At 32.3% G+C, this 27,015-nt stretch overlaps 1 protein-coding gene across 1 annotated transcript in view; it reads right to left on the bottom strand.

Moving 5' to 3' along the window:
- Positions 1 to 27,015, bottom strand: part of RIMS1 (regulating synaptic membrane exocytosis 1) — a 428,918-nt gene that overhangs the window by 112,420 nt on the left and 289,483 nt on the right. Inside the window, exons 9-19 of the mRNA XM_036248759.1 lie at positions 23,111 to 23,234; positions 18,800 to 18,846; positions 16,711 to 16,823; positions 14,239 to 14,369; positions 13,496 to 13,667; positions 13,213 to 13,366; positions 12,049 to 12,120; positions 7,009 to 7,162; positions 6,115 to 6,240; positions 4,497 to 4,559; positions 27 to 116 (exon numbers count right to left, since the gene is read on the bottom strand). Coding sequence (XP_036104652.1) covers positions 27 to 116; positions 4,497 to 4,559; positions 6,115 to 6,240; positions 7,009 to 7,162; positions 12,049 to 12,120; positions 13,213 to 13,366; positions 13,496 to 13,667; positions 14,239 to 14,369; positions 16,711 to 16,823; positions 18,800 to 18,846; positions 23,111 to 23,234 — 1,246 coding nt within the window. The remainder of the gene's footprint in view (positions 1 to 26; positions 117 to 4,496; positions 4,560 to 6,114; positions 6,241 to 7,008; positions 7,163 to 12,048; positions 12,121 to 13,212; positions 13,367 to 13,495; positions 13,668 to 14,238; positions 14,370 to 16,710; positions 16,824 to 18,799; positions 18,847 to 23,110; positions 23,235 to 27,015) is intronic.

Raw genomic sequence — 27,015 nt, 5'->3', positions numbered from 1 at the left:
AAATTAAGAAAGTCTTCATTTTATACCTTTCTCGTTCTGGTGAATGCAAACTAGTATCTGGTCTCAAGCAGTTGGTACTAGCACTCCTAGCCCTGTCAAGGGAGGGCTGCAGTTCACTAGTGCCAGTGCATTGCATCCAATGGTAGAAGAGAAAGACAAAGAAAACAAAGGAAGACCATGTTAGAGGTAGAGCATAAAATAATGTCCCCTTTACATAAAATGTAGAATCACCGTGATTCAGTTCACAAGGGTGTGAAAAGAGCTGACAGGATGACGATGCACCATTTTGTTTAGAAAATGAAACTAAACAAAGATTATGCTTGAATTGCTTTGCATAATTTTTTTTTAAAAAAAGGGTTTCAGACTGAAAAATGAAACTAAATCACACCTGCTTATGAAAAACAAAAACAAAAACTGGATACTGAAAGCATTAAAACAAAATGCCTAAAACTTCTTTACCAAGAACAGATGCCACACCAAAACAAAATGAAGGACATCAAAGGAGAAAAATTTTATAACTCAACTATTTTGGTTCACAACACTAGACAAGGGAAGTGGAAGGGAAGACTTCCACATGTTCTTACCTAAGCAATATTTCATCAGTAAATCTCAATGTTTTTGAGTTAAAGCAGTCATGATGAAGGGAAAAGTGCTGTCTAGTCACTGATTTGGTTTGAGTATGTGCAGGCAGAAGTGAGCTTCGCAAATTAAAATCACCCCCAAATAAAATAATATAAAATTAATGATCATAATTAAAATCAACAGGTAAAACAAGAAATAAATGACAAAGAAGATAACTAGAATTTGACATTTGAGTAAGAGCTCATTTACAGAAATCTTCTAGAATTCATGTTTAATAATTAAAGCTATTTTTAGATACTATTAATTTAATGTTTCTCTGTATATAATTAATTTCAAGGGAAATGCTAACGCTTTATTATAATGTAAATTTGCTATTTTTAATAGGCAAAGGATTAGGAATTAGTTTGTAACTGGGACTCACTGTTATGACTCTTACCTGTAAATATTCCAGTGAGAACTGTTCTCTAACAAAGGCATCTTGGGCGGTAATGTTTTATAGTGCCTAACAAGATGTCTGGAACATGGCCACACAAACACGCAGGAAACAGAAAAAATATATATAAAACAAATTTTACTAGCATCTGAAAAATGTAGGAGGCTTATAAGCTACAAACATTGATGGATCTTTTGGTGTTGTTGTTTCTCAAAATAAACACAATAATTATTTGAAGGTGGAATTAGAATTATTAAAATATGGGATCATAGTCATCTGTCTTTATAATTAAGATAATAACTCAAAATTGTAATTTAATTGCTTTAATTTGGAAAATATTTAACAATACTATATGAATTACCATTATTTAAATTTACTATATAATTCTTGATTTAATATTATACCTGCTTCCACAGAAGTAAATAACTTGTAGCTCAAAGTATAGCCAAATAATTTATATAATTTGGGAATTAAAATATGACTAAGAATTAATATTCTAGTAAGTCAATAGATGACCAGCATTACAGGGATGAGATCGATCATACTTCATCTTTTGCTATTTCCTTTCTATTTTGTAAATTTTTTTTCTTTATTGATTTTTTTACATAGAGAGGAAAGGAGAAAGAAAGAGAAACATCGATTGGCTACCTCCTACATGGCTCCACTGGGGATCGGGCCCACGACCTGGGCATGTGCCCTGACCAGGAATCGAACCAACGACTTCTTGTTGCATGGGTTGATGCTCAACCACTGGGCCACACCAGCCGGGCCTGCTATTTCCTTTCTTTACCTAAAGATCAATTGGTCTTTGATCTTTATAATTGATCACTGATATTTAGCTAAAGAAAGGAAATAGCAAAAGATCAAGAAGTAACTCTAATGAAGCAAGTTTTTTTCATTTACAAGCTTCTAGATTAAAATCCAATCATAGGTATAATCTATCATTGAAAATTGGGTGAGATAGGTATTAGATGCAAACCAGAATATGAATTCTGATGTGGCAGAAAATGGCTAAAGTTTATCTGAATTTCTTTAAAATCAATGAGGGATTCTGAGCTACATAAGAACAAACTAAGTCCAGTTTATCGATTAATTTTTTGATAATTTAATAATGTTTTAATAACTTGCTCCCTGTGAAAGTCCATTTTGGCTTACATTAGCATATGATAAATAGAGAAGGGAGCACTTGCTGAGGACATACTAAACATCAATCACGCCAATGGTGTACTCATGTTTATACTAACGGTCGAATCCAAGGAGAACTCTTAAAGATTCAGTTTAAAAATGTGTTAGAGTACAATATTCGAGTGTAAATTGGTGATAAATTTTACTGAATCTAAGGATTCTGTCTACTTTATAGACAATAGTCTTTAACTCCTAACCTTAGGAAGCTATCTTTGGTAACAGGTTGCTATATAACATGTCTAAGTAATTGATTCAAAAGCGATTTTTTTTTTCAGGAACACTGTAACAGGGATCAGCACAGAATGGCACAATGAATGGAATCTAGCGTATGATTTATAGCATGACGGTCTAAGTTCCCGCCATGGCTTTGCTACTTATTGTCTGTTAACCTAGGTAATTCAGGTCAAGTGGTTAAGCCTTTTCTCGACAGGATGCTATGAGGATTCAATGAGATAACAGGTATAAGGTACCTAGGACATGATCAGACAGCCACAGTATTTTCTGTACAGCACTACTTTCTCAGGACATAGTTTATAAAAAGAAAGTGTGATAATTAAATAATGTGTAGAAAAATATGAGGGATTTCTTTAGTACATGATTTTAATGTGCTGTGCATATTAAATTTCCAGAAAGAGGTTTTAATTTGCAATGTTTCCAAAATCTGTTTGACTCAAAAACTTTTATTGGTGGAACATCACACCGGACCAACTCCTCAGAACATATTTTTAGAAAAACTAGTTAAATGGAAAATGTCTAATAGACCTAATTTTGAATCCTTGCTCTGTTCCTTATCAAATTAAACTTTATCATCTTTCCTTATTTGTAAAATGCAAATAATAATATTAATATCATATAGTTACTGTCAGGAAATTGATATAAAGTACATTAAATGCTTAACACTGTGCTTGGTACTCAATATATATATAAGTTATTTTCCTGTTTACTGGAAAAGAGTAAATCCTCAAATGTTATTCTGAAAATTCATAAGTGAATATGATATTCACTGACCTATTGGTCAGGAAGAACAACTTAAGCCTGGAGCATTATAAAGAATGAGTTATTTTACAATATTTATGATTTTACATATTTTTCCCCACTCTACAAACAGAACTAGTATTTCCCCATTTTTTTCCTGTGGTGCTACAAGCAAACATGGCAGTAGTTATCAATAGGACTATTTTATAGATATAAAAAGTTAACACAATTCTTATTAGCATGATCATGTTTGCATTATTAAGCAGAACCACTTGTACTATGTAGGCACAATAAATTCTGCATTTGTCCCTGAATTTCAGATATTCCAGTTATAGCTATTTCCTACTCACTTTTTATTGGACGAAATATTTAGAAGCATTTGTTTCTGTGTTGGTTATTTCACTTCCTGATCTTCTATTAACTCCAAATGGACAATCAATATTTACAGACTGAATTCTATGAGTAATCTGAAAAAGGATTTATTTTGGATGTAAAATCCAAGATGTAATGAGGTGAAAATAAAGTATCAGGTTCTGAGCTACAATTCCCAGGGGACTATTACATCCCTTTTCCTTCTCACCTTTAAAGAGGCATCATATCATTCCATGCTCTTATAAAAAAGTTTGTACTGCAAAATTTCTGAACTGGTGTGATGAAGGAAGGGAAGGTTTAGAAGTTAGCAAGTCAGATACCCTCACTCTTTATGATGAAGGAAGTTGAAGCTCAGCAATTAAAAGTGGATAAATAAACAACAGAATCAATTTTTCTCAAAGAGCATGTATGTCACAAAAATAGAAAAATGACTAACACAAAAAAAATAACAATGAACTGGTAAAAATTTATTAAAGGCAAACAAAATATAAACAACAGTAGATTCTAAAAAGAAAATTTTAAAGGCTAAAAGAAAAAGAAAAAGAAAACGTATGCTCATGAAAACAATAACACTGCCTTGCACAGCAGATCAGACCTCTTGTGACTAGACAGGTGTGTGTGGTGGGCTAGGGCTGCTCACAGTGAGCACTTGGAGTTTTAATTGCAAAAACTGGTTCCAGAGTTTTAAGAAGGTGTAAACAGTGCCACGGAGGCTCACCAGTCTTTGCATTTTTTGAGTATACAAATAGAAAAGTGGTCTGCCTAGGCCAGAATTAGAACATACTTGGAAGCTTTTCCACAACCTCCATATAAAACAAAACAAATTTTGAATACTTGGGAAAATAATTTTCTGTATTTGCGATCATACCACTGAGGGAGAGACGGAAGAATAGTAGAATGGAAAGAGAGTCATCACACACAGTTACCATTACCAAATCCCTGTATTTACCTGGTAGTATGTAGGCATTCTGCACTTCGTCCTCGTTTTGCTCTGGGCAGCATAAGAAGCTCACTGCACAGACAGGATGGGTGGTGAGTGAAACAGATAAATTATGAGGCATAAAATGACATGGGGTATGCCAATGGTATGCCAATGAAAACATGAAAAGGGAAGAAACCAGATTGTCTGCACTAGCATACTTGCTTGAGAAGTTAAACAAAAACATGACAGTGTTTTTAAAATTTAAACAATAAAGTACAAACATTACGGTCATAGTCCTAGCTGCTGCTGATTTGCAATTGTATTTCAAAGTGATTTTAAAGAATATTAAACCAAAATAAAACAAAATCAAGCCTTCCCCAAATAAGACATAAAAAATCTATTTCCAATTCTAGACACTTGAGTTATTTTAATAACTTTTAAAAGGCCTATAAAGCTGGTCTTTCTCATACTAATGGAACCCTAAATTTTTTTTAATTTCCTTTAAGCAACTTAAATCATGAAAGTTTTTTTTTTTTTTTTTTTTTTTGCTTTCATACTCACTGAAAATACATTATCACATATTATGTTTCTCCTTAGCAAAGCAAGAGTATACTTGATTAGGATTGTTTTATTTTTAAATTGACACTTTGTATACATCCAAATTAATTCCACTCTATTGACGTCCTGGTCAAGAAGCCCTTTTTCTCCCTTCTCACCTAAATCTCTGGTGACCCCAGTGAATGTGGACAAAAATGCCCTCATTCAACTCAACTCAACTCAAGCTAAGCAGTTTCCTGTTCCTGTACCCGATATCACTTCTCTCTTTGAAGGTCATGGCACCACTTCCCACAGTAAGATGACAATTAGGGAGGTAAGAAGCTCACGTGAGTTCTGTGTCCTCGACAACATGGCAAAAAAACAATCATTTAGCACTGCTATCATTCCCCTGCCCCTCCCTGAAAGTTTCTCCACTTCAAAAAGGCAGAAGAGTATATTCAATAAGGTGGGTATTATAAAACCTTAAATCATATCATGAGCTTGTGGTCAGGCATGTTATTGCAGGTATGTGGTTAGTCTGAAAAGAAAGTCTGTGGGCATGCAGAACAACAGAGTCACGATGTAGACTTTTAGTAATTGTGTCCAGGAGGTATTATTTCATGAGACAAGAATCCATCTCAATATTTTGTACTCTATAGACATTTTATGGAAATACATTTTATAAAAAGTAGGCATATAAAAGTATTCTTATTGATGTTCTCACAGAAACGCTGCAATGCTATCTTTCAGATGACCTGTATCCAAAAATTTTAATAACATAAAATACAGAATTTTATAATTATATAAATAGCAACCCAAAGACTACAGTCGACAAGACATAAAATATTTGAAAATTGCTTATGTGGGCTTACTTCTATGGCTAAATCAACAATAATTTGTACATTTGAAACCAGTTAAACATGCATTTTGATTTTTTTTAAATTTCCTATATTATGACAATATAATATTAGCCAAGTTGTTCCATGAGAGAAGTTCAGTTTTGAGTAATGAATAACTTTCACTCTCTAATGTACTATGCCAAGGTATCTATAATACATTAAAACTGAGCAAAAATGTATAATGTTGAGATCATAATTTAAACAAATACCTGTCTTGTTCAGATAAATACTGACTATCCACATCTCTGGATCTGTGATCAACTGGACTTCTAGAGGCATCATGGTGTCTGGTTGGAGAACGTGACCTTCTTGTTGGATGAATTTCATCTAAACTCCTAGAATAATTACAAAAATCCATAAGCATCAACATGGACCATCTTCCCAAATCAGGCAGGCAGACTAACAGGGAAGAATGGACAGTATTCAGCAAACAAATGACATAGCTAGAAAAGTGTTGGCATCATAACCAAATAACTATTTTATCAATGACTTAAAGGTATTTCTTTTCTATGAATGCTCTGCCTGCCTGCCTTTTTCCAACCTTCTTTTGCTTCTGTATCTAAAAAGGACCGCAATTTGGATCTGCTAATCTGATTAAAACTTCAGTCAGGGTCAGAGGAAATAGAGCACTGCATCACTTATATTTTATACACTTTTCCAAGCACTTAAAGTGCTTCAAAGGGACAAGCCTAAATTTCTAAAAAAAAAAACAAAACAAAACAAAAAAACATTCCGCCACTTAATCGCATTCTCTTTGTCATTTCTTTCCACAGGTCTGATTCACTTTCTCATAACAGGAGAGAAAACAAGCAAAAAGAATCCAAGACAGTTATTCAAAAACAGTGCTTGGGACATAACCTTCTTTCCACTCCTTGGGAAAATTCTTGAGATTCATTAACAGAATATTGCATAGAACAGAATGTTGAGATTAAAGATCAGAATGTTGGGTAATGAATACAAGGGCATTTTGCCTACAAATGACTCTGAAAAAAATAACTTGATTGACCAAGCCCTGATTTCATTTCAGATAGAAACCTATAGCGGTTTACAGTGTTATAAGAAAAAGGTACTGTCAGGAACACTGAGCTCATATGGCAGCCTACCTCTGTAATGGCACATTTGGTAAACGTGAACGCGGCCTTCCCTGATCATCGCCGCGGTGAGGAGACACTGAGCGTGAGCGGTGATGCGTTGTTCTTTGCTGCTCCGGCACAGTTAATGTTGTAGATTTACTTTCTCTAGCACTAGACCTATAACCTACTGGCAAGAGTACACACAAAAAAATTAGTCAGTATTCTATAACGTAAACGTTAATGTGGAGATAGTAAATTATATTTAAAGCAGCTACAGACCTCTTAAGATAAATGACATGCAATCAGTATCATTAGCTTTATATTCTAAAAGATTAAGTGTACGTACACAGAGTGTAACATATACATGCATAAGAACAGGTTACGGTTTGGCTTAAAGGTACCATAAGGATACTGAATATAAATGACAGTTGATGCCTCAGACGTGATAATGAGGTGGGATACTATTTTAATTTAAAAAATGAATGAGTTAGTGATTTTACAGCAACATAAATCAAGCACTTGACAGTGAACTATAGTTAATATACAAGTCAATGCTTAGAAATTTGGTGTCTCTTTAAATGTCCTTTGAATTTTTCTTCCAAAGGATAAATTACTTTGGTTGAATTTCAGATGGCTTTGCTAACAAGAGAATGAAAATAATATCATCCTGATTTTAATTAACAAAGAAGAGTAGCAGATCTTTACTATTACAAATACTGATTGTGGATTTTGCAAACCACAGATAGCACTGCAAATTTAAAATGAAAATAGTGTATTGGTGGAGATGACTATATTGCAGAGAGAAATTAACTCTCCCAAAGAAACATTCATCAAATCTTCCCCAGACTTCTCAAACTATCACACTAATGTGTTAGCAGTAATATAATCCAGTTAACATAATTTCAATTAAAAATAAATTCTAGAAGTCTTAAGCTCTTCATGTTTTTTCTAATTTTAAGATAAAACTAATCTAAAATCAATAGTAACAGTTTAATTTTTTTTTTTTAACAGCATCTTGGTTTCCTATTTAAATTAGAGTAAAAAAAATTTTCTGGCTAAAATAATTATAATTATATTAACAACTACATAAAATATTCATGAGCCATGAAAACTTGTAATTTAATTGGGCAGCCTGAACTGTTGCTCATTTATTTATTGATAACTCCCACATTTTTAAAAAAATATGCCATGAAACATCATTATTAAAAATAGACTAAAATTCTTCAATAGTTTATTTTTTTGATTGTATGATCTATTTTTTTTTTATTATTGCTGAAAGTATTACAGATGTCCTCCTTTCTTCCCCATTGACCACTCCCCACCTGCACTCACTCCCCTCCTGCTTTTCCCAAAACCTAATGTCTGTATCCATTGGTTGTACATATACACAAATAAGTTCTTTTGACTACGCTTAACTGAGAAACAAGGTCTTTAAACATTTCATGAAGTGTAATTTGACAATATTGAGACCAAGAAGCTCAATCATTTTGTCACTCTCTAAAAGTATCAGATAACGGTCAAATAATATAACCATAAATGTTATAATTTCATATATTTTCACTTTATAATAAAATAACAGCAATTAAGCTATTATTTTTAGCTTCATGCATGAAAGTTTCTTTGTTGTTGCTCAGATGTATACATTATAGTATTAAGTTTAGAAAAGAGACCAACTAAATTTACAGCTAACACATTTATTTTGCAGCTTATTGTAAAAAAAAATGGCTGTTTAAAAAAAATTAATTCAAGGTCTAAATTACTTCAGTATTTTAAATAAACATCTGGTATCTTTTGATGACATTTGGTATTAATTCTACAGTAATTATGGAAGTTGGGAGCACCATTTCGAAACTTCAATAAATATTCAAGTTATATAAATAGAACTTTCCAATTTGATATAATGGTTATGAAATAACTCATAGAATTTAGATGTCTTGCTGTTGTTAAAAGGATATAATTAAAATTTGTCTTGGGTTCTTTGTATTTATACAGACATTAATGTCTTTTTTTTTTTATCCTACCCTAATATGTATGCATAGTTCTTTGTCTGCTTTTTATAAAATAATTCAGCTTTCTTTATATTTAATTTATTGTTGACAACGTGTACTCTACCTTCAGAAAAAGACCGGAAAGAACGGCTATTTTATGCATATTTCAATGTTTCATCTGGCACAAGTTAGAAGTTAGAAGGTTTTTTTCCATTTTCTGAATTTACATAGTGCTCCGAAAAGTTGAGGTCGCCAGATGTCTTACCTCGGAGTAGGGCACTACGTATATGGTTATCTTTACGTTTCTTAAGCAGCTAAAATTACTTATGTTAAATAACAATAAGGCTATGATAGCTATAAAGTTGATAAGATACAGTTGTGTGGGTCTCAACTGCTTTCAGAACTTCAGATGTCCTCAGTGGAGAAAGGTAGCAAAGTTATCAAACAGCACTGAACTCTGGTTCTAAGAAAAGCCAAGGTAGCAGACACTTCAAGGAACAGCTGCAAGAGAACATTTAAATGAAGCCTGGGTACTTCTGTAGAACACAAACAACCAGAAACTTCCCTGAGTGCATTTTTAAAAATCATGTAGAATTGGTATCTACATCTAAACAGATTTCTCTTATACTGGATGCTAGGAAATGTATTTGTAATCAACCTCTAAGAGTATATGAGAATGTGTGAACACACTTGTTTATTAACTTCTCCCTTGACTTTATTTTAGCTTCTTGCCCTTATTTTAGCAATGCTCATCTTTCCTCTTTATTTAAAATGTATATATAACATTGAGTGGCTGCTATATTATATTTGCTTATCTATATCGATATCAATATATATATATATATGTAAAATTTGGTTTTCTTCATATCATGTTTAATTTATTGTTGACAACATGCACTCTACCTTCGGAAAAAGGTGAGAGAGAACTATATATATATTTAGAAGGTACCATGTACTCATTTTGGATCAATAAAGAGAATACCTAATATGCTGACTCAGCAGTTAGAGTATCAGCTTGAGGACCTAAGCGTTGAGGGTTTGATTCTGGTCAAGGGCACGTACCTCGGTTGCGGTTCAGTCCCGAGCCCTGGCCGGGGTTGTGCAGGAGGCAACCAACTGATGAGTCTCTCTGACATCAATGTTTCTCTTTCTCTCTTTCTCCCTCCCACTCTATCTGAAGACAAATAGAAAAATATGTTTGGGAGAGGATTTAAAAAAAACAAAAAACAAGAGTATACCTGAAAATATAAATAAATTGTATTATCTCCTTTATTAATTTATAAAGAGACCTCTGGGGCATAAAATATTAATTACTATTTATGTCTATTTATTAGTTATAGTCTATTAAAAGTTTGCCTCGCTGCATTTTAAATGCTAAATAAAATATTTGAAATAATAATTTAGACACTGTTTCTGTATGACAAAAAAAAGTTATATAGCTTGCAAACACCATGGCATGGCATATTTCAGTATGGAATATAAATATATTTAAAATTCAGTGCACTTTGGTGGTGTCCAAGCACTAATTCCACCTCTAATGGTCCCATAACTCCCACTTTGGCTGCTGTCCATGGAATCTTTCAGGGAAAAAAGAAGAAACTCACCATTTTAGTATTTACTGAAATGGCCATTTATTAATTCATTCATTCACAATCCGGTCTCAGCATAAAATATATAAAATTTTAGGTGAATAAAAGTGAGAACCACCCACAGAAGTAAATTCTATTTAGATGAATTGGTTACAACATTAAGGCTTATTAACAGTCAAGATTCTTGTTAGAAAGGTTTGTGACTTCCTACAGGGAATCATCTGATTCCTATTTAAATATGCCAATGGATTTGATAAACAATCACTTTTTTAATTTTATAAAAAAATAGTTTGTTACAAACATTGTGTTAAAGTTTCCATGGAAACTGTGCCTAACTATTATGATCTTTTTAGAAATAAACACAAAGAAAAAGAATTATTAAATGTCATCCACTATTACCCAAAATCATTTAGAACTCTCACCAATGGTCTGATATCCAAGAGTAATATCTAAGATATGCCCACCACCAGCTTTATTGTTCTTAGAAATACTTTTACCTTAATACAGTGATTAAACACTATAATCTCTCTGAATTATGGAAGTAAAATCTAATTCCTTATTCAATGAAGTTGTATGCTATCTCTCCAAATTGTCAATTTAGTCACTAGAGTCCATTAGCTTTGCCTAAACCATTGCCCTCGAATTAAGTGCATTTATATTTGAGAAATAAATTAAGGAGACATATGTCAACCTTGTCCTAAAGGAATGCCTTTAATAACTCTTATTTATATGTCCCAAGATTTTCTCTTTAATTTCTTCTTCTTTTGATATCTCCTTACCTTTTATTAGTGAATCAAGGAAACAGTATAAGATTAGTGCCTAGAAAATGAGCCTTTAATACTTGGTTTTAGTCACTTTCTGACAAAAAAGTCAGATGAAAAACAGATCTGAACTCCACAATGCCACAAAAATGTATACTGACTTACACGACAGAAAGATGTTGACTTAAAATGAATCTTGAATCTTTCTAAAGCATTTCCTTATTTTAAAAACATACACACACATTGTGGTTATAATCAGTGGTAAACACGTCACAGAAGCATCAGAAGTGCAGCATGCCACATGCAGGTTAGGCCCTGCCATGCACCTTTCTCAGTATATTCCATGGAAGGCGACATTATTTTCAGAAACAGGGGAAGGAAAGTCACAAATATACAATGTAAGTTATAAGAGAATGGAATTTTTATCAAGAAAATTAAACATATCTTTTCACAATGAAATTCATATTTTTACTTATGTTTGCAACACTCTGAAATAATGATTTTAACCTAGCTAGCCATGTTTCTAAGAACCTAAATTCAATAAGTGGGGGTATTAATTAGTGGCTAGTCAATTTTACACTTCTGTAGTAATTCAGAACACAAGTTACCATGGAATAATATAATACTGATTTATCTGTGCTGTATCTGCAGTCCCCAAAGAAGTCTGGAAATGGACAGTGAAAACAAGCGCAGAAACACAGTGAAGCAGGGCCATGCTCGTCAGCCACGCACCTGGAGGAACTACTCCAATACCATCATCAACCTCATAATCTGAGATGTCACTGTCACTGATTCGCTGAGATCCTGCACAACAGTAAGGCAAACAGGGACCTCTTTACCTTGTTGGTTTATGAGATGTAAATGACACGGTCGCAGTTATTTAAACAGCTTAGGTAAAAATCCAGCTAATCACATCACGACTAAATACTTTTGAAAAAGAATCACACAGAGTAAAGGATGAGCAGATCTTTAAAGTAATGTTTGTTCTCCAAGGATACCATTTCCTAGGTATTTCCTCCATAAAATCACTGAAGACATACACAAGGAAGAAGACTTCATAGAGTAAGATTTTGACTTTCACATTATTGTTTAAGTCAAGCATTGTGCTAAAAGCCTACCGCAGAGTGTTTTCTGCCCAGTGAAGTGCCCTCCTCTGCAGTTTGGGGAGGACGGGGCTGAGTGGAAGGTTCAAAGAGACCTTCTGTGGCTGGAGCTCAATTGAGCTCATATTATTGAGAAGACATCAGGGTCCTTTATAAAATATGTATATTTAGCCTTCAAAATTAGCCATTATACTGCATTAAACATTAATATTGAGGAAATGCTTGATCACAGAAGCATTAACATGAAATATTTAATTATATGAGGCAAACAATTTCGTTCTACATTACCAAAGTGAAGCTTCTAAGTTTCAATTATTAAATTAGAGATTTAGTCATAACTCAAAATTTAATGGGTATGTACAGAAAAACCAGTTTTTACAATCACTAGATGAATAACAACAAGCACCGTTTATATGCTTTTAAGTTGTTTTGTGAATAGTAATACTAAAAATACCCAGGAAATATAAAGTTATTAAGAGGTTTCCACTTATATGTAGCAGTTCATCAATGATGACAAAAAATTACCCTATCAGTTAACTAATCAACAACTGAATCAGTATTGGGCAAAGAATTATAATTCAGAGTTTTTCAACTTTCAGGTCTGGAATTACTCTACTATGCTAAATATACTACTTTCATTGGGAAAATGTAGAAAATAGTTTTGCCAGGTCTCTTTATGTAGGTGAATAATTTTCCAATATTCTGATCTCTAACAAACATTCAAAAAATATCTTGGAAGTTAATCTCATTACAACATCATTAATTCTGGTCACTAAAGAGACCTTTAACCTACTTTGCAGTTTTTTGCTGGAGCTTTCTCCGTGGACGTGTCGCCTGGGCATGAAAGGTGATGGCTGAGGCAGAGGTAGTGAAGATTCATCATGTGTCTGAAGTTTATACCAATGTGGTTCATCATCTAAAAGTGCTGTCTCCAATTCTATGAGGATCTGAAAGCGCAGTTCTCAAATTAATCCAAGCACATTTCCCAAAACATAATAAAAAAGACAATCCTAAGTAACACAAAGTCACAAAAACTTGAATAAGCATTTGACTTGAATTATTACAATATACATCACCTCTCCGAGAAATTCACTCTCTTCTTCTTGCACTCTTGGTTGATCCCACACAGTTATTTCTAACATTCGTTCTCTAAAATCTCTACGATGTACATGTGAATAGACAAAAGTTTGATTCCATTTTGGTTCTAGTACTTTCTTTACTGTTTTGGTTCTCCTTTTACTTTTATCACTGAAAAATAAGTTATGTTTTGTAAATGAAAGAGCAAAAACAAGTATATGCTGCCACCTACTGTAGTTACATGTGATAGTGCTATTGGGATTCTTACTATTTTTATTCCTATCTTTTAATATAAAAGTCTAAAAAGACTGTAGAGTTGAATTGTGTTCTAGTTTTCACTACAGTGTAAGCAGTAGTTGTGATTATAGGTATACATATACAAAGGTACATTCTAAATGTTGTGTAGCCATCAAAGACTAATAGGTATATAATTAAGGTAATGGAAGTTATAAAATTTGGCAGTTTATTTTTTTTTAAATACAAGGTTGGAGGGTTTTGTTTTTCAGGGATAATGTAGTTTATTCCCTCAGATAAGTATCTATTAAATTTTCAAACTATATCACAGGTGTATGTGTATGTCCACACTCATCCAAATGTACACATTAAATATGTGTAATTTCTAGTATAACAATTTTACCTCCATAAAGCTTTACAAAATAAGTAAAACTATATCCCAGAAAGGAAATTCTACCTATTCTGTTAATAAAGGCTTTTTGCATATTTAAAAAAAATTATTCACTACCTTCTATCTGGAAGAAAATACATTTTTACATAGGGATTCCTGGGACGCCCGTCTGCTCTGGAAGGTAGATCTGTTGCTTGCAGAACATTTACAATCAGCTGGTGTCCCACCTTATCGTACCACAGTTTCACCTAGGAGCAAGGAAGAAAGAAATTATTTATAAAAATCATGACGTATAAGTTTACATAAAAATGCTAAAATTATTTTTGAACGAAAACCTTTTAAATTGAAACGCAACTGAATTATAGATACTATTTTTGAAAAAGAATACCAATTTGAAAGCATAACCACTTAGAACTTGACTTTTCATCCATTTTAAACATGACTTACAATTGGTAAACCTGCAGTATTATATTCTCTTATACCATCTCAAGCTATGAAAATAAAACTAATGATAAAAATTTTATAAAAAACAAAGGGGAGTAGGGGACATTAAAGTAATTATCCTTGCTGTTTTTGAGGGTTTTTTTTTTTCTTCTTCTTCTTCAGACAGAGAGGGAGAAAGGGGGGAAGGAAGAGAGAGAGAAACATCGATGTGAGAGAGACACATCGAGTGGATGCCACCCACACAACATCAAACGAGGCCGGGGGCAAACTGCAACTGAGGTACGTGCACTGAGCGGGAACTGAACCCAGGACTTTCTGGGCTGCAGGCCGATGCTCTAACCACTGAGCCAAACTGGCCAGGGCTTGAGGGTTTTTTTACATCTTCACCCAAGATGTTTTGTTTTGTTTTTCAATTGATTTTTTTTCTTAGACACAGAGGAGGGGGAGAGAGAGAGAAACATCTATGTGAGAGAGACACATCGATCGGTTGCCTCCCATACACACCCAGTACAGGATCGAACAGCAACCTAGGGATGTGCCCTGACTGGGAATCAGACCAAAAACCCTTTGGTGTATGGGATGACGCCCCAACCAAATGAGCCACCCCACAAGGGCTACCCTTGTTTTTAAAAGCTAAATGCAAGTGTTTGATGAATATAAGCACTTCATGATTATAGTGTGGCTGAATGCATTTTGCAGTACCACATGTAGATGAAAGAAAATGAGATTTGATATTAGGAACAATATATACAAGTGAGTTGGAGGAGATCAGGAAACACATTTACTGTGGGTCTATTTTATAACAGGTATTGCTCTTTTCTATGTGTTTTTTCTTCTCATATAATTTTTATTATTAATTTTATTATTATAAAATAGGTTAATTTTCATGAGGGATATATAATACATGAATGATGTTTTCAAACTAAGTGAAGGCCCAATAATGATATCTCTCGGAAGATTTCATGATAGTTTGAATAAAGAAAAAATGGGAAAATGACACACTGAGTCTATTTTTAGATTCCCAAGAACCAGAACTTTGCCAATACATATTTGTGTTGGCAGTGGACAATAACTTTAATTTTGTTTTAAAAATTTAGAAGTCAGTTTTGGTTTTACGGTTAAATAAGAGCCTAGTTGTTTAATGGGTATATACTGGAACATATTTAACAGTCATTGTAAGCAGATAAGCTAATTTACCACAGGATTGTTTTTTCACAGTTAGGGGCTGATTAAAAATTCAAACATGCATATGCATGAATCTATCTCTGTTCCCAGTTAATCACACAGATGTGTTTTTCATAAAACCAAAATGGATTTTTATCCCTCTTAAAATATAGGTGGAGTATATGAGAGATTCACACACACAGTGAAAATAAAAAGATGACAGGGCAGCAAAAATGAACACAACAGACTCTATGAAGATATTCGATATACTAAAAATATGTTAAAACCAAGGAAGGTTTTCTAAATAACAGCAAGCTTACAGTTATCTTTTTTAATTAAAGCCAAGGGAGCAACAAAAACAGACTATAGAAATCCATATTTTACTAACCAAGCAAAAGATAACTAATATTTACAGAATAACTTAAAGCAAGATTTTCTTTTAGTTATTTATACAAATGTCTAGTATTCCACCATAATCTACAAAGATGTGAGTTTTCATAAGTTAGCCATCGTGTCTACATCCAGCTTTTCCCAGGTCATAGGTAAGGCAAAAATGAGGAAAACTTAGCTTTTTCAGGGTGACATTAACATAAAGAGCTACACCAAATATCTTAAGGAGTTAAAAAGAATATTTTAAATTTAAACATCTCAGTCTCCAGACTCATAAGGTTGTTAAGTAAATGAAACATAACTTTCTAGGTTGATTATGTCTAACCAACTACTTACCTCAGAAACTTTTATATAACAGACAAAATAAAATGGATATTTTATTTAATTATGTTATTTATGATTTAATGTTCTGGCACATTATAAGCACCCAATATATATCTCCAAAGGAATATATAAACAAGGGAGCAATTAAAAAATGTATGAAAATTGACGTAGACTATGGTGTTAAATAAAAGCCATACATTTTTTAAGACAGACTCAGAACGGTGAGCAAATACTAATGGTCTTCACTGTGTACAGCAAAATACATACAGAAAGTTGTCCTGGTAAGACTTGTGGGGCATCCTTTAGAGCTCCAGGACTTGTTGGAGAAATAACAGAAATGGAAGGCCTTTCCATCTTCTGAGATTCAAAAGAACTGGAACCTAAAATGGGGGGGGGGGGGGAGGTTAAATAATTCTCAGTAACACATTTGTGACATATATGTGTGGGAACTAACTATTTTTTATAAAATGTTAAATGTATGTTATTTGTATGAGATCATAACTGAATACCAACAATAACAGAGCCTATTTTGAATTGGATAGTTGTAGAAAGTTATCATGTACATTTTTTTTTTATTAACTGCCTATTTTAAAGGTAATTAAAATGATATAATAAAGTATTTTAATTATTTGCTTCAATATGTGAGTATTGATTTTCTACATTTTGGGAGGGTATTATACAGTTTAGGCTCTTGCATAACTTCACATATAGGTAAAAGGCTTCACTCTTTTATAAGAAAGATGGTACCCATCATGTCAATTATCCTGACTAAAGGATTATCTGTTTTGAGCTATCCTTAATCAAATCAAAATGAATGCATATATAATATAATTTATGAGTACATCTAAGCCTGAAATTCACCACCTTTAAAATAAGATTTACCATCTATCTCAGTTTAGTTCTTACAAGTTAACTTCTTGAAAGTCTGAGAATACGGTCTCAATGATTCACCACAAGGACCTTCATGTGAGGAGGCTGGCTCTCCACTCAGCCCTTCAGTGAGGCCCTTCCTCCCCTTTTTCAAATGAAAATTCTCTCTTTCCTAATCACTGTTCAAATGTAACCTGACACAACCAGCAGTAGAGAATGTCTATATAATGCTGTTAGTCCAGTAAGTATAACCTTAAACCCACATTCAAACCTTAGCTTTATTTGTAAAACACTATTTACAGAGCATTGCCTGAGGATATACTATCCATGCAATATTTTTCTATATGTGTAAATAAAATTTAAAATAAGCCACATAGCATCATTCTGTGCTCTCCAATTAACTATAAGAAACAATGCTATAAAATTATTTGTTACTATGTCTCTTTTATCAAGTTTCCTTAGGATAATTTTTTTTTCCTGGGCCTCAGTACAAGAACACTGTTGCTTCCAATAATCAGTTTGTTTTAATTTTCCAGAAGTTAATTCTTAAATAGTATCAACACCATAAGTTACACATTGGTTCCATTTCTATCTGTATACTGGTTATCAGAAAGCTCAAAACCAAACCTAGACTCATCTCTAGCAGGTATGCACAACATGATGGTATACTAACCTTGTTTATCCCACCCATATATTTTCTACCTCTTCTTAACCACCACCACTTGTTTTTCCCCATAAATCACCATGTATTTTATATTTCTATAAGCTGGGTTACACAATAACACTTGGTGATCATGGCCACATTTTATTAATTAAATGCCAATTCACAGTAAATATTTGGGTCGCTTCCATATTCACATTGAAAACTTCATTACTTGTCATACTTTATGCATACATTGTCATCTTCTCTCATCTAATGTGTCTTTAATGCCTATGTAGATTCAACCCTCTAGACTCACTGTCCATTGAACTTGACCTCTACTCCACCCACTCACTTCCATGCTCATACTCAACACGGTTGTGGTGTAGTAAAAGTATTTGTTGATGTGCCTGTTTCCTTCACGAGGCGGCTCATGAGACTGAGCTAATTACCATTCAAACCGAATAACCCAGTATCACAATACATTTTTATGTACAGAAAAGAAAACTATTACTGGTATAATAACTGAGCTCTGTGAGGGTCCTGACTTTTATGATTCAGAAGAGTATTGCCAGTAGAGATTTTCATATAGACACGCGCGCATGGCGTGCACACACACATACACACACACACACACACACACACGAAAAAGAAACATCTTAAGGTAGAACATCTTTGGATTTCCAATGAGTGTCATGGTTGCCAACTTCTGATATCATTGAAGATAACCTTAGTATAGCAATACTAATTCATTTACATCAAGTAACTAAAGAAAATAGTAAATCTTTATTCCTCAATTTCATTCAACACATCTCATAATAACAAGGAAATCTTTCTTATACTCACTGGACTCCAGGGGAGGATGGGAGCTCTCTGGAATCCGTGGAATGTCACTAGAAGAAACAGTGCAGGGTGAAAATCCCGTTAGCTGAACTGCCCTGCCTGGGGTCACAGCCAATCCTACTTCAGGGGTGTGAAAACTCCTTTTGGGTCTTTACAGGTGTGGAAATGGACAGGAGTTACTATTAAGGCAATTACTAATGTGTATGAATGTCAAACACCACACAAAAATAAAAACTGCAGTAAAAATAAGTTTTTATATATTTAATAGCAAAACACTTTTAACATGACAACAATCAGACTAATATTGTGGCTAAAATTACCACAATATTTTTACTACCAAAACAGCAGGTTTTGGAAATAAAAAATGTTAAAGGTAATATTTTACTTCAATTTTAGAAAATTAAAATGACACGTTTTACAAATCAGTTAAATGCTTTACAAACACATCTGAAAGAGTTTACTGAATGAAAGGGATGAAAACATCTCTTGATACTAAAATAATATGGTGAATATCATGGGCAAAGTTAATAAAATGAAAAGGATGAATTGCACTGAAAATTAAAAAATGATACAAGCTTGCAACAAAAAAGCCAAAATACTTTATATATGTGAATATATAAATTCATATACACATATATAACCCTATATAGAGATTCATATCTCTATACTGAAGTTAGCTAAATAGATGGTCATTAAGATATGATTAGAAAGTGACTTGTGAGAATACCCATTCCTGTCACACTCCCAAAGTCTGAGTAAATATTTAATATAACCTCAGCTTAATCCATTATCCACTGTGACCTTAGGAGCCCTGGGCCAGTTTGGTTTGGACATTGTGCTGCACAGAATTACTTTACCTCTGGTATTCTCCAAAGATACGTAGTATCAATATAAGGACTTGATTAACAATATGCAAGTATTAACATGACATATTAAAGCAGACTGGAGTAAGCTAGTGTCAACAGAATTACTAAAATATTATTTAAGAATTTCTAACCACTTACCTTGTCATCTAACTACAATTTGATTTTTCTTTGCACTTTCAGGGAGGAAGGTGGGATAGAAACAAAAAGTTTTCTCCGTTTAATTATTTTCCTGTCTCTCATTTTCACATTGTTTATGCAAACTAATTCTCATAACCACCTACAATTTATACTTCTTGCAATTGGCACTATGCTCTGTATCATCTATTTTATAAATACATGTTATTTTATATTTTTATATAGCAAATAATGTATATAAAATAAACATTTTATATGATAATTAAGAGACTAATTTGCAATACCTAGAGGCAAGGAACCAACTATTAATTTTCTACTTTCTTCTAAATTTAATTAGGGAAATAAAAGTAAATTTTTAAAAATCCAGAAACATTTTTTTAGATAGTATAACTTCTTTGAAAATCAACATCAAAGTCACTTATTAAAGTTAGAATATGAAACTCTAAAGCCAGGTACAAGCTTTGGATTTTACGTGTTAGTGAAAGAATTGTGAAAAAGTTATAAAAATTTTTTAAGTGATTTCCAATAAAAATTTATTTCATGTCAATTGCTTCAGTAATATTTTCAGGCATAAATTCCTACTTGACAAATACACAAACCTTCTTAAATAATTTTACACACAAGTGAGGTAGCAGAATAGTTCTAATTTTTTTTTCTTTTATTGATTTTAGAGAGAGAGGAAGAAAGAGGGAGAGAGAGACAGAAACACTGATGAGAGAGGACATCGATTGGCTGCCTCTTGCATGCCCCTCAACGGGGATTGGGCCCACAACCTGGGCATGTGTCCTGACCGGGAATCGAACTGGTAACCTCTTGGTGCATGGGTTGACGCTCAACCACTGAGCCACATCAGCCGGACCAGAATTTTAACCATAAAGGTTAAGAATATAGTATTTGGTAGATTGCCAAAAATGGTCAATACATCAAGATGACTAAGGTCTCTTAGACCTTGGGTTTTTGTTTTCTTTTTTAAATTGATATTTTACATCCCTCTTTTTAAAAAATTCATTTTCAATTACACTTCACATACTATATTATATTAGTTTCAGCTATACACCATAGTGAATAGACATTTATATATTTTATGAAGTGATCATCCTGGTAGGTCAGTACCCATCTGACACCGTACTTAGTTATCACAATATTATTTATTATATTCCCTACTTTGTATTCCCATGACTATTCTTCTATCTGGCAATTTATATTTAATAATCCCTTTCACTTTTTTCATCCATTCCCCTAATCTCTGTCCCACCAAACAACCATCAATTTGTTTTCTTTATCAGTTTGTTTTGTTTGTCCATTTATTTTGTTCTTTAGATTCCACATATAAGTGAAATCATATAGTATTTGTCTTTCTCTGTCTGAATTATTTCACTTAGCATACTACCTTCTAGGTCCATCCCTGTTGTTACAAATGGTAAGATTTCATTCTTTTTTTATGGATGAATAAAATTCCATTGTATATCTGTACCCATCATCTTTCTCTCTTCTTCTATGGAAGGACATCTAGTTTGCTTTCATATTTTGGCTATTATAAATAATGCTGCAGTTAACGGTGCATATATCTCTTCAATTTAGTGTTTTAGATTTCTTCAGATAAATACTCAGAAGTGGAACTGCTGGGACATATGGTAACTCTATTTTTAATTTTCTGAGGAACCTCCATACTGTTTTCCATAGTGGCTAGACCGTGCTAACCAGTGTACCTGTAAGTTATACTTGCAATAATTCTTGAAATCACTATGCCACAAAACTATGAGTAAAATGTTTGCTTTCTGCTTTAAATTAATTATAGAACTATGTTAAACATAGTTATTAAGTATAGCTAGAATTATTCTTCCAAGAATCTAAAAATTTCTCCTTTAACTGGAAAATTGATACCAGATTTAATTTTCATTTAATTTTTGTATTCCATATTCTTATAAATTCCATAATCTATGACAGTTAGGGTTTGGCTATGTAGATTATTACTTTTTAAATTATTTTAATACAACAGTAAAAATAATGAAAATGTTATTCCAGTCCACTTTAATTGTCTGTTAGTTTTTTAGTCAGCAATAATCATTAATACTTTAGCTGATTACTTGAAACCACTATGTATCTGAAAGTATTTGGCAATATGCACATGCTTGATTTTAATTGTTATTTTTTTATACGTTTGATTCATTTTCCAATTACTTACCTCTTCTCCAGCCTCATATTTACCTCAGCACTAGAACACATATTATGTAAAACTAGCATAATTTATAGTGTTGCTATTTTTAAAAAATCTGCATGGAAATGTAAAATACTTTTGCAAATGTTTATTCTTAATAATCACTTAAAACTGGTTATAAGCTTGCCTTTATTTTATAAATTATAAATATACAATTCTTTGGAATATATGTTCATACATTTTCAGTCTTTGAGAATTATAATAATTATATTTTCTTGTATGTTTTGCATTGACATATTCAAGAGGACAATAAAATTTTAAGGTTAGCATTTGTTCAACATAAAATATCTTTAGTTATTGGCTTTATAATATTTTAGAAAATAGGGGGGAAAAGTAAATTATTTCCAAAAGTATAGGGATTCAAACATTAAGCCAATTATAATAAGACAATTAAGCATGCCTTCCAAAAAATTATAAACTGGCAAAATGAATGTTCTGGACTTTGTATGTTTGCCAGGAAAAGGTAGCACTACGGGGAATTCTATACAAAGATATGGAAAATATCCTATTAGTTATAGATAATTAAATTATGCTGAAAATTGTAGTTTTAAAAATATCATATTAATTATTATGACAAATTATAATGTTAAAATATTTCACACTTACTTGGTTTTTAAATAAAAGTTGGAACTATCCTTGGATAAAAATATAGAAAAAAAGAGTCTATCCTTAGGATAATAAAAAGTTCATGAAGACATATAAAATCACTACTATTTTGAATATCACAAGAAGATGAGTTTTTAGTAACTCCCTTTAAGGAAATATTACTCAGTGAGTGAGAATTACTAAAAATAAATAGCTCTACCATTAAAAGAAAATATTTTTACTCTATATTTTATTTCTAAAAAAAAATGCATGTCAATACTTTTTGATATTACAGTTGTTCAATTGTGAAGCTTCTAAAATATAGTGAGGAAAATTCAATATTCCAGTTTAAAAAATTAAGAAATTTAAAAAAATCTAAAATGTATGCCCATCATTGAAGAAAAAACTATTCATGTTAACATGTACTGTATGAATGTATAAACTTCTTTTTAAAACCCTGCTAATACATGTAATTCACTAAACTTAAAAAGTAAGTTTTTTTAGCCTTACCCAATAGGCCTTGAAACAATAATTTCAACTTGAGGTTCTGATTTTGATTCTAAAATAATGTTGTAAACTTCTTCATTTGTAGCTCCCGGCAGGGGTTTACCATTCCATTCTAGAACTTCATCCCCTTGAATTTAAAAAAAAGGGTATTTTTTTACCTTATATATTCTGTGGATTTTTCTTATCTTTTCTGTTTTTTCACAAAGAAATGCAAAACATATACAAATAGTTTAATTGTCTAGGCTCTGCTCTCAAAAAAATATTGATTCCATATAATGTCAGCTAAATGGTTCTTCTAAACACTTTTTTTCTTTTCCTTTCTTTTCTTTCTTTTTCTTTCCCCCAGTGAATCCTATTTGTCACTAGAAACAGTACAGTATAAAACTATCTTTATCTTTTGAAATATACCAGAAATAACATAAAAATAATCTCATGCTATGGGATGGAATTAGCACAGCTTATTTGGAAACATTAAAAAATAATAATTAGCAGCATGCCCTCCATATAATAAATGTAGGCGTCTCTAAATGTAAAAGATTCTTATTAAATTCTGCATAAATCCTGCTTTTTATTTTTGGTAGAAATTGCAATTAACATTTGTTAGCATGAATTGTCCAGTTATAAGTCATGCTTCATCGCCTTCACCAGATGCACAACAGAATAAAAATGCATGAAAGGACTTGAATTCATACCCATAGGGTAACGCGGGTAGCTATGACAAAGTTACAAAGCAAGCAGATGTAAAACTGTTGCATGACAGTTAACCCACTTCCAGATGTTCATAACACATACATTCTATACATAAAATATACTGTGAGCATATAAAATTAGAAAATATTTTAAAATAAAAAGTAATCATTCGTTTGTTAAATATTCTAAGATTAATCAAGGAGAGTATGTAATACCATATTACAATACATGGGCTAACAACTTGTTATTTTTAACTAGAGTTTTCACCATAGATCATTTGGGAAATACTATTTATTTTCATAAGTATTTAGTAAAGTTTTAGGTTCCAAATGGTTCTCTGTCCGGTACCTTTCAATACAGGCTCTATGCTATACTATTCCAGGCTCAGCTATATTATTCCAGCCTCAGTGATACTTTGAAGCATCTTAAGATTTTTGTTTCTACTTATTTTGTTGTTCTCAGTGTCTATAACATGTTAGTAGCTAAGTAAATAATTTTGAACTAATGAATCATATCATCATAACCATAAACATGAACTCCCTTCATTTTCAGCTATCTATTTTTTTAATAGAAAATTTTGTTTTGATAGAGCTCTTTTAAAGTAACATTTTTTTTCCACCCAAATCTTTGCTTACTCAAAAGTAAAAAGTAAATATTTGAAAAGCACATAATGCCGCTTTGGTTTGGTAAGAGTACAGCTATTACCAATAGTTAAATGACTTTTAACAGTTTGACCTAAAAAGTTCCCTAGCCATGTTTATCAAGTAGGCAATAAATATACTTTACATAAAAAAAGAAAAGAAAAGAATTACATATTTAAACATATATTAGTAGTCTTACATTTTTTTTGGCCAAGAAAATAGAGTTTGAATCATGTGAGTGTATATATGTATATGTGTGTGCATGTGTATAAAAATATTTTCTGGAACAATACTTACCCTGATATTTTCTATTCTATTATGTTCTATTTCAATTTTTAAATGATGGATGCCAATCATTAAATCAATTTTACCCAGTAATGCGTTGCAATCAACATTTTGCAAAAACATTGGCATTATACCATTTTCCTTTTTATAGACAGCAACCTGGAAGCATAACTCTTAATATCAAATTAACTTAATAATGTATTTATTTATTTCCAAACCAATACACTCTAAACCAGAAGCTGGTCTCTTCAACAATATTTATTTATGTATGAATAATCTCTTCAGGCAGGGATATAGATTATGATGATACAAAGATAAAAAAATGAAGACACTTTATTTGGGCTTAAATTTGGTTGGGGGAAAAATGTAGAAATGAATACCTTTCATGAAATGATATGAGTTCACCTGAGGACCAGAAATTGAGCCTGGTAGTGCCAGGGCGATAGTAATTAGTTACTGTTCTGGGTGACATATCAGGAAATACTTTAGAATTTAGGCAACATTAGATGAGTTTGAAAGGCAGAGCACAGAAGCAGAAAAGAAATCAGATAGGCTAGAGGCACTGAACGGGTCTTATAGGCAGAAACAGCTTGCCAGGGACCAACAGGCAGACTGCCATGGCTAGAGGGTTAAGTGAATGGTAATAGTGGCTGGAAATGTCAGTAGAGGACAAAGCTACAGAGCTTTGACTTGAACACATCATGACTGGGAGACCCAGAAGAGTCTATGAGGAGAGTGTCAGTGTCTATTTTGGGGTTTTGATGATTCTATCAAGTAGTGCACGAACTTAAGAGGGGCATCTGCTGTAGAGAAAGCTATGCCAAGATTAAAGCAAGACTGCAAATGTTGAACAAAAGTCATGGTAAAAAAACCACAGCACTGTCTTTTTATAGACCAATCATATTTATATGCAAATAGAAGGAAAATATAGTTTCTAAATTATAATGTAAATCAGATAGCATATATGATTTACTTTATTAAAATACTTTTTTCACATATATCAATTGCTTAAAGAGAAAGTATACTAGTATGTTTTATAGTTACTAAAGTTGAACTTTTAACATTTTAGATTGAAGTTTCTCAGGCTCTAGGCACATAAGGGTGTTATATAAATAAAATATAAAAGAAAAACCTTTCACCGACTTCTTTAAGTAATCTTCAACTAAAACACAAAAACAAAATCGTAAGCTATTGCATTTATTATCTGATCTGAAAATTCAGGTTTGTGTATTTAAAGTTATCTAACATTGGAATAGTCAACAAGAGATTCTTATACTTCCTCGGGCTTATTTTTGGGTCATGAAATAAGCAAACACTTAATTTACTGACATAGTCACTCTTGACTGAGTTAGTTATTGAATGATAACTAGTCCCTGATAAGAAATAGTAGTGGACTCTCCCTCTGCACATCTTCAAAGCTGTATGTATAGTAAATAAAAGAAACAACCCTAAATTGAATTTTCTGTATATACACCTGCATAGCATGCTCCTGTCAAAGGAAAAACCTAAATAGTATTGAACTGCTACCCTGGTAATCAGTTACAACAAAAATGTCTTTAAGATTCATAGAATATTTTTCTAAAGGTTTCAACAATTACTGTCTTAAGGTATAAAAACTGAAAACATAGCCCAGAGATGTTCTCCTCTTCATTTGTAGCTCCCAGCAGAGGTTTACCATTCTATTCTAGAACTTCATCCCCTTAAATTAAAAAAGTATATTTTTTACCTTATATATTCTGCTTATGTTTCTTATAGTTTCTCATTTTTACAAATAAATGTAAAACATATACAACCAGTTTAATTGTCTAGGCTCTGCTCTCAAAAGAAAATTTATTGCTCATGAGTACAGTATATGTAATTTAAATTAACAACTATTTTTATTACATAACATGTATAAGAAATATGATTGGGATTCTATTTTATTAAAAACATTGCTACTGAGTAAGTGTTTTGGGACCACTATGAAAAACTGTAGTAATAACTATAGCTTAAACATGAACTAAAAAAATAGTGATATTTTTTCATATGTAAAAATATTTATATATTTGTAGCAACATTATGAAACCATCTATGAAAATTAGTAATCTATTTGCATCTATTTATTTTTACATAAATAAAAAGGATTCCTATACTTATTTTCTCCAAACTGCTAGAGAAGATATCAAGAAAAAAATCTTTATTCATGCATTAAAATTAGTTATTTACTTAATTGACTTAGCTATCACTTACCCAAGTTTGAAAACCACCAATTCATGCACAGAGTACAAATTGTTTAAGTGTCAAAAGAAACTT

The sequence above is a fragment of the Molossus molossus genome, unplaced genomic scaffold, assembly GCF_014108415.1.
Source record: "Molossus molossus isolate mMolMol1 unplaced genomic scaffold, mMolMol1.p scaffold_m16_p_8, whole genome shotgun sequence".
Taxonomy (NCBI): Eukaryota; Metazoa; Chordata; class Mammalia; order Chiroptera; family Molossidae; genus Molossus; species Molossus molossus.
This window is presented reverse-complemented; position numbering and strand designations above follow the sequence as displayed.